This window comes from Vitis riparia, chromosome 12, assembly GCF_004353265.1.
Source record: "Vitis riparia cultivar Riparia Gloire de Montpellier isolate 1030 chromosome 12, EGFV_Vit.rip_1.0, whole genome shotgun sequence".
In the NCBI taxonomy this organism is placed as follows: domain Eukaryota; kingdom Viridiplantae; phylum Streptophyta; class Magnoliopsida; order Vitales; family Vitaceae; genus Vitis; species Vitis riparia.
In genome coordinates, this window is record NC_048442.1 from 17,350,917 (window position 1) to 17,365,490 (window position 14,574).

General features: G+C 37.1%; 2 protein-coding genes across 2 annotated transcripts; one reads left to right on the forward strand and one right to left on the reverse strand.

Moving 5' to 3' along the window:
* Window positions 1–570: 570 nt before the first annotated feature.
* LOC117926959 (protein CELLULOSE SYNTHASE INTERACTIVE 1) lies at window positions 571–3,455 on the forward strand. Its single transcript, XM_034846300.1, has 2 exons — window positions 571–2,617; window positions 2,977–3,455. The coding sequence occupies exon 1, from the start codon at window positions 877–879 to the stop codon at window positions 2,584–2,586; it is 1,710 nt and encodes a 569-aa protein (XP_034702191.1). The 5' UTR covers window positions 571–876; the 3' UTR covers window positions 2,587–2,617; window positions 2,977–3,455.
* Window positions 3,456–9,794: 6,339 nt separating this feature from the next.
* LOC117926511 (clathrin coat assembly protein AP180) lies at window positions 9,795–11,936 on the reverse strand. The gene has a single exon (XM_034845613.1). It carries the CDS (start codon window positions 11,670–11,672, stop codon window positions 9,909–9,911), a length of 1,764 nt encoding a protein of 587 aa, XP_034701504.1. The 5' UTR covers window positions 11,673–11,936; the 3' UTR covers window positions 9,795–9,908.
* Window positions 11,937–14,574: the final 2,638 nt, after the last annotated feature.

The following is a 14,574-nucleotide window of genomic DNA, read 5'->3' on the forward strand; positions in this document are numbered from 1 at the left end:
TGTCCTAGGCTTAACTAACTAATATCATGTCACGCTGGGCTGTCACATTTAATTTTATTCTTAAAATTTATAAATAATTTTAAAATTTATATTTGGAAATATAATTATTATATTTTATAAATAAGTTAATTTTTTTCTTTTTTAAATATTTAATTATAAAATTTTAAAAATAATTAAAAAATCATTTATATTTTCTATTAAAAACCTTATCCAACGCTCGATAAGTAAGCTTTTTAAGAGCATGAGCAATATTTTATATTAAAATTATATAAGTATATATAAATATATATATATAGTTAATAATATAAATCTTACATAGAATGTACATGAACTACACAATTACAATGGCAGATACACTTTAATATCGAGTAATTAACATGTGGAAGAATCAAGAATGAATCTTTTTCTTAAATATTAAAAATGAATGGCCAGACTAGTTAGGTTTGAGGTCACACCTTACGAACGGTTGGGGGAAGAGAGTGTTGTGAGTCGTGACTCCACGAGTCCACGGACACGCACATTCACGTGTTAGCAAACAGGTCTAAAAGGAGAAGATAAATCACGTACCGTCCATTGCGTAGAACGTCCCGCGCAAACAACACGTCCCGAGACATATCAGAGTCAAGGTCCACCGGTTCCCTCCACGCTCACGCTTCTCTCTCTTTGGTCTCAGCTTCCTCGATATCTTCGCTTTTCTCCATTCTCCTGTCAGAGACCCCTCTCTCCAAACCCTCGTTCCCATCCCTCTTTCCTTTCTCTTCAAGCAATCTCAGGCATCTCTCTTCCTCTCATGCATTCGACGCCTGTGACTGAGATTGAGGTTGAGCTTGAGCTTGACGCCTGCTCGCCCCTGTGCTAGCCTGGGCTCGAGGCCAAATGCATCCCAGCGCCGGACCGGCGTCGCCGTCGTCCACGTCCAAACCCACCCTGGAAGTCATCACCCAACTCCTCTCTTTCCTTCTCCTTTCGTCTCTTTCCGTCAAGTCCTTCATCGGACGGTGGCAAGTCCTCCGCTCTAAGCTCTCAAGTCTGCAGTCCTCTATCGTTGAAATCTCCGATTCGCCCCACTGGTCGGAAAATCCTCTTTTCCAAACCCTCATTCCGAGTCTTGTATCCACTCTCCAGCGCCTCAAGTCGCTCTCTGATCAATGCGCCGACTCGGCATACGCCGGCGGGAAGCTTCTCATGCAGAGCGACCTCGACATGGCCTCCGCTTCACTCTCGAAACAGCTTCATGACCTCGACTTACTCCTCAGATCCGGTGTCCTCCGCCAATCGAATGCGATTGTTCTTTCGCAGCCTGGTCCTGGTTCGGCCAAGGAGGATTTAGGGTTCTTTGTTAGAGATCTTTTCACGAGATTACAAATCGGAGGCATCGAGTTCAAGAAGAAAGCTTTGGAGTCGCTGCTTCAGCTTCTGGCAGATGATGAAAAAGCTCCAGTTACGGTGGCGAAGGAAGGTAACATTGCGTATTTGGTGCATTTGCTTGATATGAATAATCATCCCTGTATTCGAGAACAAGCGGTTACGGCGATTTCTGTACTGGCGTCTGCCAGCGATCAATCTATAAAATGCGTTTTCGAAGAAGGCGGCTTGGGGCCTTTGTTGAGAATCCTTGAAACAGGATCGGTGACACTGAAGGAGAAGGCGGCGATTGCCGTGGAGGCTATCACTGCCGATCCCGAAAATGCGTGGGCGGTTTCTGCATACGGCGGTGTCTCGATATTGATCGAAGCGTGCCGATCTGCTACTTCGTCGACGCAGACGCACGCTGTTGGTGCCCTTAGAAACGTAGCTGTCGTGGAAGATATTAGAAACTCGTTGGGGGAGGAAGGAGCTGTTCCGATACTAGTCCAATTACTGGCTTCCGGCAGCGGGCCAGCCCAAGAAAAGGCCGCGAACTGTATAGCGATCCTCGCCTCTTCCGGTGAGTATTTTAGAGCTCTGATAATACAAGAAAGAGGATTGCTGCGATTGATGCAATTGCTTCATGACCCATCAAGTTCGGAAGCGTTAGAACACGTCCTCCGAACGCTCATCTCACTCTCAGCCTCCGATTCCATATCCAGATCCTTGTCCTCATCAACCGCTTTCATCATCCAACTCTCAGAGTTGATCAAGCACGGAAACATTATTCTACAGCACAGCGGTGCCTCTCTGCTCGCTCATCTGTCCATAAGCGACGGGAACAAACGCGCCATTGCCAGTTGTTTGGCTTCTCTGGTGAAGCTAATGGAGTCGTCGAAGCCTGTGGGATTGCAGGAGGTGGCGGCACAGGCACTCGTTTCATTGCTGACCGTTCGATCAAATCGAAAAGAGTTGGTTAGGGATGAGAAGAGTGTGATGAGGTTGATGCAGATGCTGGATCCTAAGAGTGAACTAGTATGTAAAAAGTTTCCTGTGGCGGTCGTCGCCGCGACTCTCGCCGGAGGGAGTCAGGGTTGTCGTAAGAGGTTGGTAGCTGCCGGGGCTTACCCTCTGTTGCAGAGGCTCGCCGAAACAGAGGTCCCCGGAGCCAGAAAGGCGTTGCAAAGACTGGCCGGAAATCGGCTGAAGAGCATCTTCAGCAGGACTTGGAGGGAATAACCAGCAAAGCAACTAACCCCGACCAGCAAAGGTAAGATTCCAGAACGAATCAAACTGTGCCAAGTGTACATTCAGCTACTTTAACATGCGGTGGCGCGTACTATAACTATCTTCATCTCCAAAAGACAATATTACCCTTATCCATAGCCACTCCCATCTTTCCACACCGTCACCTAAATGAGCTGTGGGTCCCACCATTATCATCTAATTCTAATATCCCTTTTAGATCTTGCTTAATCAGTTTTAACCGTTGGATTCGTTGAACAGTCTTGAGACTGACTAGATAACACGTGGGACACGTCAGACTTGTACTTTTTTTTCTTCATATTTTGGGGTTAATTTTTAAGATTTTGCTGACATTTGAATTTTTGTTATCATTAAAATATACAGGAGGAGGAGGAGGCCGTTTGGATTTTCTAACTGTCGAAGAGGGAACTAGTTTTCCTGGACTGAGCAACCAACAAACACACACTTCGTATACGCTTTAATCAATTAAACTTATAATATCATTTAATATTATATGTCACAGCGGCATGGATGCGGTTTTTAGGGAGTATCCTTGTTTTTTCTTTTCTTCTTTTTTTATTTTTATTTCTTTCTTTTTAATTTAATTTTAATTCATTCACTCATGAAAGCTGCAAGAGTGTAAGAGGGAAGTTGATGAAGTCTGTTATTACTAGTATTATTTCGTTTTTTTTTTTTTTTTGAAATTCGAAATGTTCTGATTATCACCTCTGCTTGATAATGTACATCCCAGGAGTCTTTGTTCCTATATATGTAATGTACACTGAGTAGTCTAGTTGGAAAGTGTGTAACCGTTTTAGTGTGCCTCATTTTTTACTTTGATTAGTGTGGATTTTGTTATATCATTTCTGCCTGTGATTCTTTATTTTGTCTGGTCGGGTTGGTGTGTTATGGGCAATGGGGATCCAGATATTGATTGATTTGAGTGTTGCTGCCCCACGGCTTTGGGAGGTAGCAGTTGGTGTTTGAAATTAATAATCCCTAATTGTAAAGTGAAGGGCCGAATGGCCTTTTATCAGATTTCGTGATGGGGGAGTGTGGGCTGTGGAGAGTGGGTCGCCCCATGATTGAATGGAAGGTGCTGATGTTTGGAGGAGTGTTTGATCATTTCGTGGTCGAGGCTTATGGAAGAAGAAAGAAGAAAGAGAGGAAGATAGTGGGGGGAATGGAGATGGGATCCAGTGAGGATGTGGGAAGAGGACCCATATGATATTTGAGAATCTGGGAAAGGGTGGAAAAGCTAAGGGGGAATGGAGGAAGGCTCGGCGCAGATGTAGGGAAGAAAGGGAACTAGGGATGGGGGTCCCAAGTAAGAAGTTTACAGCGACCTCACATGGGGAAAGAGTAGAGTACAGGTTCATTTTATTAGTGATGACTGATGACACACCGGCATTGTATCTGGCTGGGTGGCCCATTTTTCCTTTTATTTTTTATTTTTATCGTCTACTTGGTAGGCACAGGTTCACATGCAGGCCTCTGCCCGCTTCCACCTCAATTCCTCTTTCCCTACCGCAAATGCATCTAATGCCTGGTAAAAGAGAAGTGCCTATTCTCTGACTTTTTCTGCTCATATTTTCCCGTGATATCCATTTAAAGCCACTGTATCCAACAACCTGTAAAGCTTCTCAACCCACCCCTTCTCTCTCCCTCTCTCATGTCATTATTACTTTGTATTTATGCTCCTCTTTTCCTTCCCCTTTCCCGCCTATGCTTGAAGCTTACATTGAACCGATATCATAAAACACATTTCCCCTGGTGCCATTTGTTTATTGCTTTCTTGTCTATACTACCAAATCCCAATAGAGGATAGAGGATAGAGGATAGGGGGCTTCTTATCCCCGTCCCATCCCATCCCATCATCCCCACCTGCTCCAAACCGGCACTTAACTCTTATGAGATCTAGTGGCCAATAATTTGTTTGTTTTGCGCTGTTTTTATTTTATTTACTCTTCTTTTGGAATCACGAGAGGCAAATGTCTCATGGCTTTTACGATTGGTGGGTCATTGGCAAATTTTGTTTTGTTCTTCAAATTTGAAGGCTTAGTCATCCTAAATTTCAGCCTTCATCATCGTAGTAGGTGATGCCGTTTCAACAGCATCCCTAACCTTGTGCGCTAAACATTTCAAATTTTTTCACAAGCAATTCCATTTCTTTTTATTCTATCCTAAAATCACCGTTCGGCAATTGTTTTTAGTTTTTTGAAGTAAAAAAATCTCACCTGATGAACATACAAAATCATCGTCCTACGTTTTGGGAAACGCCAAAAATCCAGAAAGTGATGTTTCACACCAATTGCCAACCAATCTGACCAATGGCAGTCCAGCTCTTGAATATTGAAAGCTGAATTCTAGGCCATCTTCAACTGGCACGTGGCACTTGGCAAGAGTTCTGGCCATCAATTCGGAGTTTTGGGTCAAAATGGCCCATTTTTGAAACTTAATGTTGAAAATGGGCACATTTTGAAACTATTGTTCAAAATGGCCTCTTTGATGCCACGTAGGCGCCAGCCACATTATTAAAAAATATTTTTTTTTCATCATTATAGTGAAAGCCGCAGTTGGGAAACGCGGCTTCATTTTTGCATTAAAGCCGCAGTTGGGAAACGCGGCTTCATTTTTGTACTAAAGCCGCAGTTGGGAAATGCGGCTTCATTTTTGCACTAAAGCCGCAGTTGGCAAACGCGACTTCATTTTTGTACTAAAGCCGCATTTGCCAAACGCGGCTTCATTTTTTAACTAAAGCCGTGGTTGGCAACCGCGGCTTTAGTTCATTTTTATTTAAATTTAAAATTTAATTAAAAAATTATTAAATTACAATTTATGAATGAAATTTAAAAATATACTTAAATAATAAATTATTTATATTTAAATTTAAAATTCTAGTATTACTTCAACAAACATAAATTGATAAATAGAAGATATTATAAATGAATGTTTTATTTATTAATAAATTAATAATCTTAAAATAATAAATTTATATAACATATAAATAATATATAAAATTATATAATTTATTAATTTAAGATATTTAATTTGTTAATTTTTAAGATATTAATTTATTTATATTATGATAAATTTATCTTTATCGAAATAATAGTATAGTAGTTAATAACTGAGATTTCAATTATAATATTTTTTTTTACTTTCCAATTTAATTAAAAACTATTAAATCATAATTTATGATTGAAATTTAAAAAATATACTTAAATAAAAAATTATTTATATTTAAACTTAAAAATCTAGTATTACTTCAACAAACATAAATTAATAAATAGAAGATATTATAAATGAATGTTTTATTTATTTATAAATTAATAATCTTAAAATAATAAATTTATATAACATATAAATAATATATAAAATTGTATAATTTATTAATTTAAGATATTTAATTTGTTAATTTTTAAGATATTAATTTATTTATATTATGATAAATTTATCTTTATCGAAATAATAGTATAAATAAATAATTTTTAATTAAGTATATTTTTTAAATTTCAATAATAAATTGTGATTTAATAGTTTTTAATTAAATTGGAAAGTAAAAAAAATTATTATAATTGAAATCTCAGTTATTAACTACTATACTATTATTTCGATAAAGATAAATTTATCATAATATAAATAAATTAATATCTTAAAAATTAACAAATTAAATATCTTAAATTAATAAATTATACAATTTTATATATTATTTATATGTTATATAAATTTATTATTTTAAGATTATTAATTTATTAATAAATAAAACATTCATTTATAATATCTTCTATTTATCAATTTATGTTTATTGAAGTAATACTAGAATTTTAAATTTAAATATAAATAATTTATTATTTAAGTATATTTTTAAATTTCATTCATAAATTGTAATTTAATAATTTTTTAATTAAATTTTAAATTTAAATAAAAATGCTTTAGTTAAAAAATGAAGCCGCGTTTGGCAAATGCGGCTTTAGTACAAAAATGAAGCCGCATTTCCCAACTGCGGCTTTAGTGCAAAAATGAAGCCGCATTTCCCAACTGCGGCTTTAGTGCAAAAATGAAGCCGCGTTTCCCAACTGCGGCTTTCACTATAATGACGAAAAAAAAAATATTTTTGAATGATGTGGCGCCTACGTGGCATCAAAGAGGCCATTTTGAACAATAGTTTCAAAATGTGCCCATTTTCAACATTAAGTTTCAAAAATGGGCCATTTTGACCCAAAACTCATCAATTCGTCTTTTTAAACTTACACGTGGCATGTGTAGGACCCATTGGATCCCACCCCATCATTGTATTCGTTCATCATCGCCCATGAAACTATGCCCAAATGTGTATGCGGTTCTTTTACCTTAAAATTGGACTCGCTTTGAGGTCTGTATGCATTACCATATGATTGCATGCGTACCAAACCAGATACACCTACACTTACCACAGCCGTTCATTTGTTAGTTACAGACTTATAGTCTTGTGAGGGTGCTTTTAATATTTAGAGTGATTTGGACATAAAGTGCTTCTTTTGTTCTGGGAAAGGGAAAACTCCAATTTTTTTTTCTCTTATTGCATGCGCTTTGTTGCCCTTTTCCACTCGCTTTTCTCTCAAAGGGAGAGAAGTCAAACAATCCAGGGATGTCTGCTAATTGCAATTCAACATAAAACTTTTTCTCCGCTTTTCAGCGCTGATCAATTTGCTTTCACAAAACACACCCATTTCCAAGTTTGTAATGTTGAAGTGGAATATATTATACCACGGAAGAAAGAAGTACATGGTTTATGACTTCATTATGTGGGTTCGGGACAGGAATAAGCCTAGAGGGACCGACCCCAATCCCTCGAGCCCCTACCCGCCAAGGCTTGGCCCATTTCCATAAGTCTGGTCCGAATGCTTAAGGCCTACAAGCCACGATGGCCAGGTCCAGTAGGCTACACGATGGAGCCCAATGGTATGTGCACTAATGACCATCATTTAACTTCTTTTTAGTGATGGTTTACTCTTGAATCTTCCTTTAAGTGATATCTCATAAGTTTTTTTCTCTCATAAGGATTACAATAAATGAATTTTTAATACAGACTTGTAATTCACAATTTTTAATTCAAGGAATATAAATGAAAATAAAATCAAGAATACACTAAATAGATATGCAAGGTTGTTGCTTATAGTTCACTCAAAATACTCCTTTAAGACTCGAAGGATATTTCAACAAAGATTTAAAAGTTTTGTCTCATCTGTAAATGAAGCATTAAGCATTTAAGTAGGAGTTGAAGGGTCAAACTAGTCACATTTAAGTAGGAGTTGAAGGGTCAAACCAGCCACTAAACTCAGATATAGGTTTAAATGATCAACCTTGAGTTGAGGTTTTAGTTCAATTAGTGGCTATTGGAGACACAAGACCTTTAAAACATCCTAGACCGAGTTATCAATCGGTCCCCATGGCTTTAGTTTTAAGAAAATTTTATAATTTATGTCACAAAAATCTTAAGGAAACTTGACTAAGTAAATTCCCTAATATTTTGATAAACCATTTGAAGGAATATAATCATATAAAGGTCAACTTTTTCCACAAAAAAATTTCATCCAAATTACAAAAATATAAAACCAATTTAGGCATCGGGTTGAATTTAGGTGTGAAAATAAATATATGAAATCCATTTTAACTTTATGCACTTATAATCTTGCAATACAAATCCTAAAGATTGATTTTGATAAACTTTCTTTTGATATCATTCTTCTTGATTTCCTTTTTGATTTCATATAGCTTCTTCTTGATGACTCCAACCAAATGTTCATGCCCATCCACTAATTATAAAATGTTAAATCCAAACTTAATTTTATAATCATCAAAATATGGGATAAACCAAACTTTGGTCTAATAAGCACAACCCAATTCTTTTGCCTTTGAAACCAACATCATAAAAATCCCTATGAAGAGATGATACCCAATGCTCTTGGGATACTAAAATTGAAATCTAATGGTATGAAGTTTGACACCATTCATTGTAAATTCAATTACACCCCTTTTAGTCGAAACAAGACACCATAAACAACCATAAGTCAAGTAGCACTTGTTATTCAAGGTAGTAGATTAGCACATGTTGCACAATTATGGCCGAACTTATTACACCAAGAACCATGAATTGTCTTCTTAGACACGAATTGAGATTCAATTTGACATTTCTATGGTCTCACAGAGCATTTGGTAGATAGAGGATTTAAAGAAGAATAAATGCAACCCATATGGTTATGGACCAACCCATCTACATTAATTACTAGCATGTTGTGAGTGACCAAATTAAAGCACACATACTACCTAATTGTCACATAGGATTCCTAACATTTGTCATGCCATGCATATGCAAATTCATTCCACTACTTCAACATCCAAATATTGTTTATGATTTGAATCTTTTATGCTACTTCCAAGATATAAGTAGGATAATTGTCACCCCTAGCAATGTTAAGGAAGAGTTTCTCTTTTGTTTTAGGACCAATTGACCCATTCATTCTTGTGACAAACTAGAAGACCTCCTAGGTTATTGATATGCTCAAACGAGAAGGACACAAATGTTATGGTGTCGCTCATATTGTAACTAAGAGTTGAAACCTTTTGTATTATTACTTGTTATTTTATCCTACTACATCTTTGGGAACTTATACAGCCCAATGCTTTGGACTACTTACTTTGGACCCATTTGGCTAAGTCGGGGGGTCAAATATTCGCAATGTTCTCCCCTACTAATCGACTAGTTACTTCCAAGGGCACCCACGAACCATATAGACCATGGCATATGCTGTGGGGCATTCCTCTTGAACTTATGTTTGAATTGGCCCGCTAAGGACATGAGATAAACTACACCTTGAAACTCATTAGCACTAAGGAGGTGTGCTCATGAATATCAGAATTTAATGCCCAAAATCTACCTGATAAAACTTGCTTAAACTTAACCCAACATATTCCAGTAATTAAGATTGAACCTTCTCCTGGTGGGAAAAAGGAGAGATGATGTGGACTATCTGGGTGCTTGATTGGCAAGAGATTAGGTGGTCATCCACCTCAGCGAATATTTAGAATCCTATGTAGATGTGAGCCATGTTATGGTTGAGTGTAAGTTTGGAACATGCTAATTTTTCCTCATAGAGTGTGCTCCTATCTAAATAATTCAACAGTCCCGAAAACTCCTGAAAATGGCATATATACAAGAACATCAGATGATTTCAATCCTAGAATTGCCAAGTTTCATTTTTTTTTTTTCTCTGCTGAATTTACCAGGACTACACATAATCACACTACAATTTACAAAACCCCACGTTATAGATTCATGAATCTAAGCTATGTACCTTGGCTATAATCTTATTCTGCTGCTCCAACCACAACTTCTGTTCATGCAGCACATTCTGTTGATTATCTAGCCCATTAAATATTTGTTCATTGCTCATTGCAGTGGGGTATGCTGCAAAGGGGTCATCCGAATTCTGCACAGCAACTTCCGTGTCGTTCAGATTCTGCGCGGAAAAGGTTGGAGTTGCATGAAAGGTTGGGGACATTGGGAAGAAACTTGTGGTAGTAGCAGCAATGACAGGCGTTTCGTCCAAAGCTTGTAGAAATGGGTTGGTGTTCTGATCAGGAACTGCAGTCTGGTTGAAGAAATCGTCCATGGGAGACGGGTTTTGGAAGCTATTGGAGAGGTCGTGAGATGGCTGTGTTGCTTGGTTTGCAGTCTCCACCAAGACAATCTCCCACAAGTCTGCTTCAGCTGAAGATGAGGCCTCTTTTTCTTTTTCTTCTTCTTTTGGCTGTTCTGGCCAGTCTTCGTAGAACGATACAAGATCATCTGGAGCTGAATATGATCTTTGCTCCACGGATAGGGAAGGGACTGAGCCATTGTCGTCGAAATTTGCGAAGTCGCCTTGCTGTGATTGTTTCTCAGACGGCTCAAAACCACCCTCCTGATCAGCGAAGATGGAGGGGCTCATTCCGAGATCAACCACACTTACCAAGTCCTCTAATGAAGTGGAATAACCTGAAAACCTCTCAGTCGGTTCTGATACTTCCGATTGATCGGCCTCCCCGTGCTCAGAACTCGCCCCGACGTTCTTCGCCGGTGCTGGCAGGAGCAAATGTGAGGCCGGTGCCCGCCCATTTGATGGAAAAGGAGCTTGATCTTTCAAGAACTCCTGCAACGTTTCAATGAGCTCATCAGATATCTTCTGCACGCTCGGATACTCAGAAGTCCTCCCAACTCCAATGCTCTTACACAAAGAGTAGAAGCCAGACAGCTCTTCAAACTGTTTCGATGCCTTGACACAAGCCTGGAAGGCATTAACACAGGACTGGTACTGCAAATGGAAGAAGCTATCAAGAAGAAGCGCTAGCCCATCAGAGATGTCCCGGTAAAGATCAAAGCTCTCTTGCACAACTGCATATAGAGTCACCTGCACCAACTTATTAGTCTTGGCAGGACCAGTTGGTCTGGTGGCAACCGCCCTATCCAGCAACCGCTGCCAATTGGTAATCCTATCGATCAGCATCCCCGGCTTCATGTCCCGGACTGGTGGATTCAACTTCCGACCGCCATGTCTCTTTTCCGCTTCATCGCGGGCAAACCTCCGCTGAAGCTTCCCGGTGAGGAAGCAGTCCAGTCGCTCATCCAGATACAATGCAAACGTCCGAACAAATGCAGTGTAGTCCCACGGACTGGAATTCGAGTCATCCCGGAAGTTAGTAAGGTTCAGTATCCTCGCCCCTCTCTTCATGACATGCAGGACATCTCTAGGGAAGTAGGGGTCACCATCTTGGAAAATTCGAAGAACCAGCATGAGGGACTTAAGGGCCACAATCCAATTCCGGGTGCGGCCTATTCGCTTGGCGATGGCCTGGGCACAGGCCGCAGCATAGGCCTTGTTGGTAGAGATGAGTTGAAGAACTTCATTTACGTATCTATCATCAAGAGGGACTTCATCATGGCTGGTGGTCTTGAGCACTGCAACGTCAAGACTGGAGGCATTGTTGGAAACCTTTGCGATGCCAATGCTCGTTTGATCTTTCACTGCACCGATTGCCTTCCTCAGCTTGCTCGGCATCGCGGATCGGCCCAAGAGCTCGGTGAAGGAGATTGAAGAGTTAATTCACTGTGTTTGTGCCTGGTTTCTTTTGTTTCTTGACGTTTAATCAATGGCAGAAATGCCTATATGGGTTGGCTTTTGTTTTGGGGATAAGCAGATTTTTTGGATTTTCCGGAGTAGGGAGGTGTTTGGGGGAAAATTGAGGTGGATTTTCCGGGAAAATTTTGATTTGAAGAGTGGGAGGTGGTTTTTTGAACAGATGTTCGCCTAATTTTGGGGGGTGAGAGAGTAATGGATGGAGAGGCCTCGAGTCCCATATCTCCAAAGACCATTTCTTGTTGACAAAGTCGTTAAAACCGTTTTGAATGTTGTTGTGGCTCTTTTGGGCTCACATCTGTCATGGGCTGAATCTGGATTGGAAAGTGGTGGGCTCAACATTGTGGAGAAGTGGTTACCAGCTCCTGAGGGCGTTTTGGGGGCCCACCCCATCCTCGTGGTAATTGGGCTTGTTTTAATAATATGATATTCCTTATGGGCCTGATAATCAGTATGGCCCATATAAATTTTGGGCTTGATTTCTACCCATTGCAATTTTCATGTCAAAATACCCTGTCATCCAATCCTAATCTAAATGAACAAAGATAGAAGAAAAGTTTGTTTATTAAGGCTATATTTGGTTCAAGAAAAGAAACAAATATGAAAGAAAATAATTTTCTCATATTTAATTTAGCATGAAAAATAAAAAAAAATAAAAAAATCAAAATATTTTGAAATTAATAAATTTTCAATTTCTTCATTGTTTTTATGTTGAAATATTGCTACATAGTGAAATATTTGCCTATATTAAATAAAAAAAAATTAGTGAAAATATTTAGCAATATTGAGAGGACATTGCTATATACTACTAGAATGATAGTATGCCCCACAAGGCATAAACAAGGATGAAAATATCGGTAATCACGGATATATCGGTACTTCGATTTTACGGATATATCGTATATATCGGAAATATATCGGCGGATATTCTGGAAAAAAATATCGATAAGCTTAAAATTGTTAAAAACTTATGGAAATGTAAGGAAAATCTCATAATAATATAATTAGAAGTATAATGGACATTTTAAAGTTGTTTTATTGAAAATTTTGATATATATATATATATATATATGATATAATTTGCGATATTAGATGTAATTATATCATGTCGATCTATAAGAAATGTTAATTTTGTAATTGTTCTAATTATAAAGTCACATAAAATATTTCATTTCATTAAATATCAATACTTTGTACACATTAAATTCATTAAATAAACATATTTCATATTCAAAATATATTAGTTCATGTTAATTAAATTAATTAAATAATTTAGCATGTTAATTAAATCAATTAAATAATTTAGCTAAGTTAACTAGTTTAATTTAATTCTAAATGTGAAAATAAATCGCAAATAATCATCTAAAATAAACATATCAATTTATAATTAAATAATCAAACTAACCTAAGTTAATTCAATAAAAATATAAAAATTAATTACAATTGAATGTAAAAATAGCATTAAATAATCCATATTGCAAACATACTAATTAATTGAAAATACATGAATTAATTACAATTGCAAACAAAATTAATTACAATTTAAAACAAATATACATTAAAATGATTAAATAATTGAACAACCTTAACAAAAATTGGAGTAATGAGAGAGCAAATGAAAGCAAAATTGGATGAAATAGATGAAATTTGGGCTATTTATAGAATAAATTTGGCCAAAATAGCCGTTGGAACATTAATTTACCGTTGAAAATCAATTTTGGTCGTTGGATAAAAAATTGGGAGCAATCTGGCCATTGGATTGTCATATTACCATTGGATTCACATCTAGGCCGTTGGATCAACATGGGCGTGATTTGGGCCGTCAGATCACGTTGCATGAAGGAGAGGAAATATCACAAAAAAATCAGCGATATATCACCGATATTTTGCCACCAGAGGCGATTTTTTCAAAAAATCTCCGATATATTTCCCTGAACCGATATATCGCCGATATTTTGGCGATATTTACAAAAATATCTCTCCTTCGCTTTTTCTTCACGAAATATCATGTTGACCTCTCCCAATACATAATATATCGGTGATATATCGCTGATATATCCCGAGATTTTCCTACTTGGGCATAAATAATTGTAGATAGGAAGCTTTGTAAGCATACACAGAAATGGACAACAATACAATAAGTAGGCACTAAAAGACTAAAAGTTGGTTCAAGAGTGGAGCATGTGAATATGCAGTAGAGGTGAAAGAGGGAGGCAAAGAGAATCTATGTTGGATCTAAGCCACGAGAGACTCCAACATATGTACACACTGCACTTGTCTTTGCATTGGTATCCACACATTGCTCTTAAATTATTTATATTATAGCACATGGCTTTTTCTCTGGTTCATTGATGGGTCGCAATAATCAAACCGGGTGATTGTTTACCAAAAATACAAGTCTCTGCAAAGTTGTAAGACCATTGTCGTTTGCCCCGTGCCCCCGAAGGTCAAGAAATCAATTAGTGAATTTTCTAATATATTTTTTTTTCATATTTTGATCTCGTTTGTTTGTATATGATTTTATTTCTTAGAAATATCGTCTCATATATTTATAACTTCATTATTCGATTGATATTAATGAAATCATTCCCAATTTATAAATCTAACATTCTATTTTTTTTAATATAAAATATTTATCTTTAATAAAAACATTCTCATTTTTTTTTCCATATAAAAAGAATTTTCTTTTTTAAAACTTACATGTAAATAATGAAAAATATTAAAGGATGTTTATATAAAAAGAAATATGTTATTTTTCAAATTTAACTATAATTTTTTTTATACTTTTAATCTTTCTATGCCTTCATCTAAGGGTTTAAATTTC

Coding starts and splice junctions, on each gene's coding strand:
- LOC117926959 (XM_034846300.1), top strand. CDS start 877: ATGCATCCCAGCGCCGGACCGGCGTCGCCGTCGTCCACGTCCAAACCC.
- LOC117926511 (XM_034845613.1), bottom strand. CDS start 11,672: ATGCCGAGCAAGCTGAGGAAGGCAATCGGTGCAGTGAAAGATCAAACG.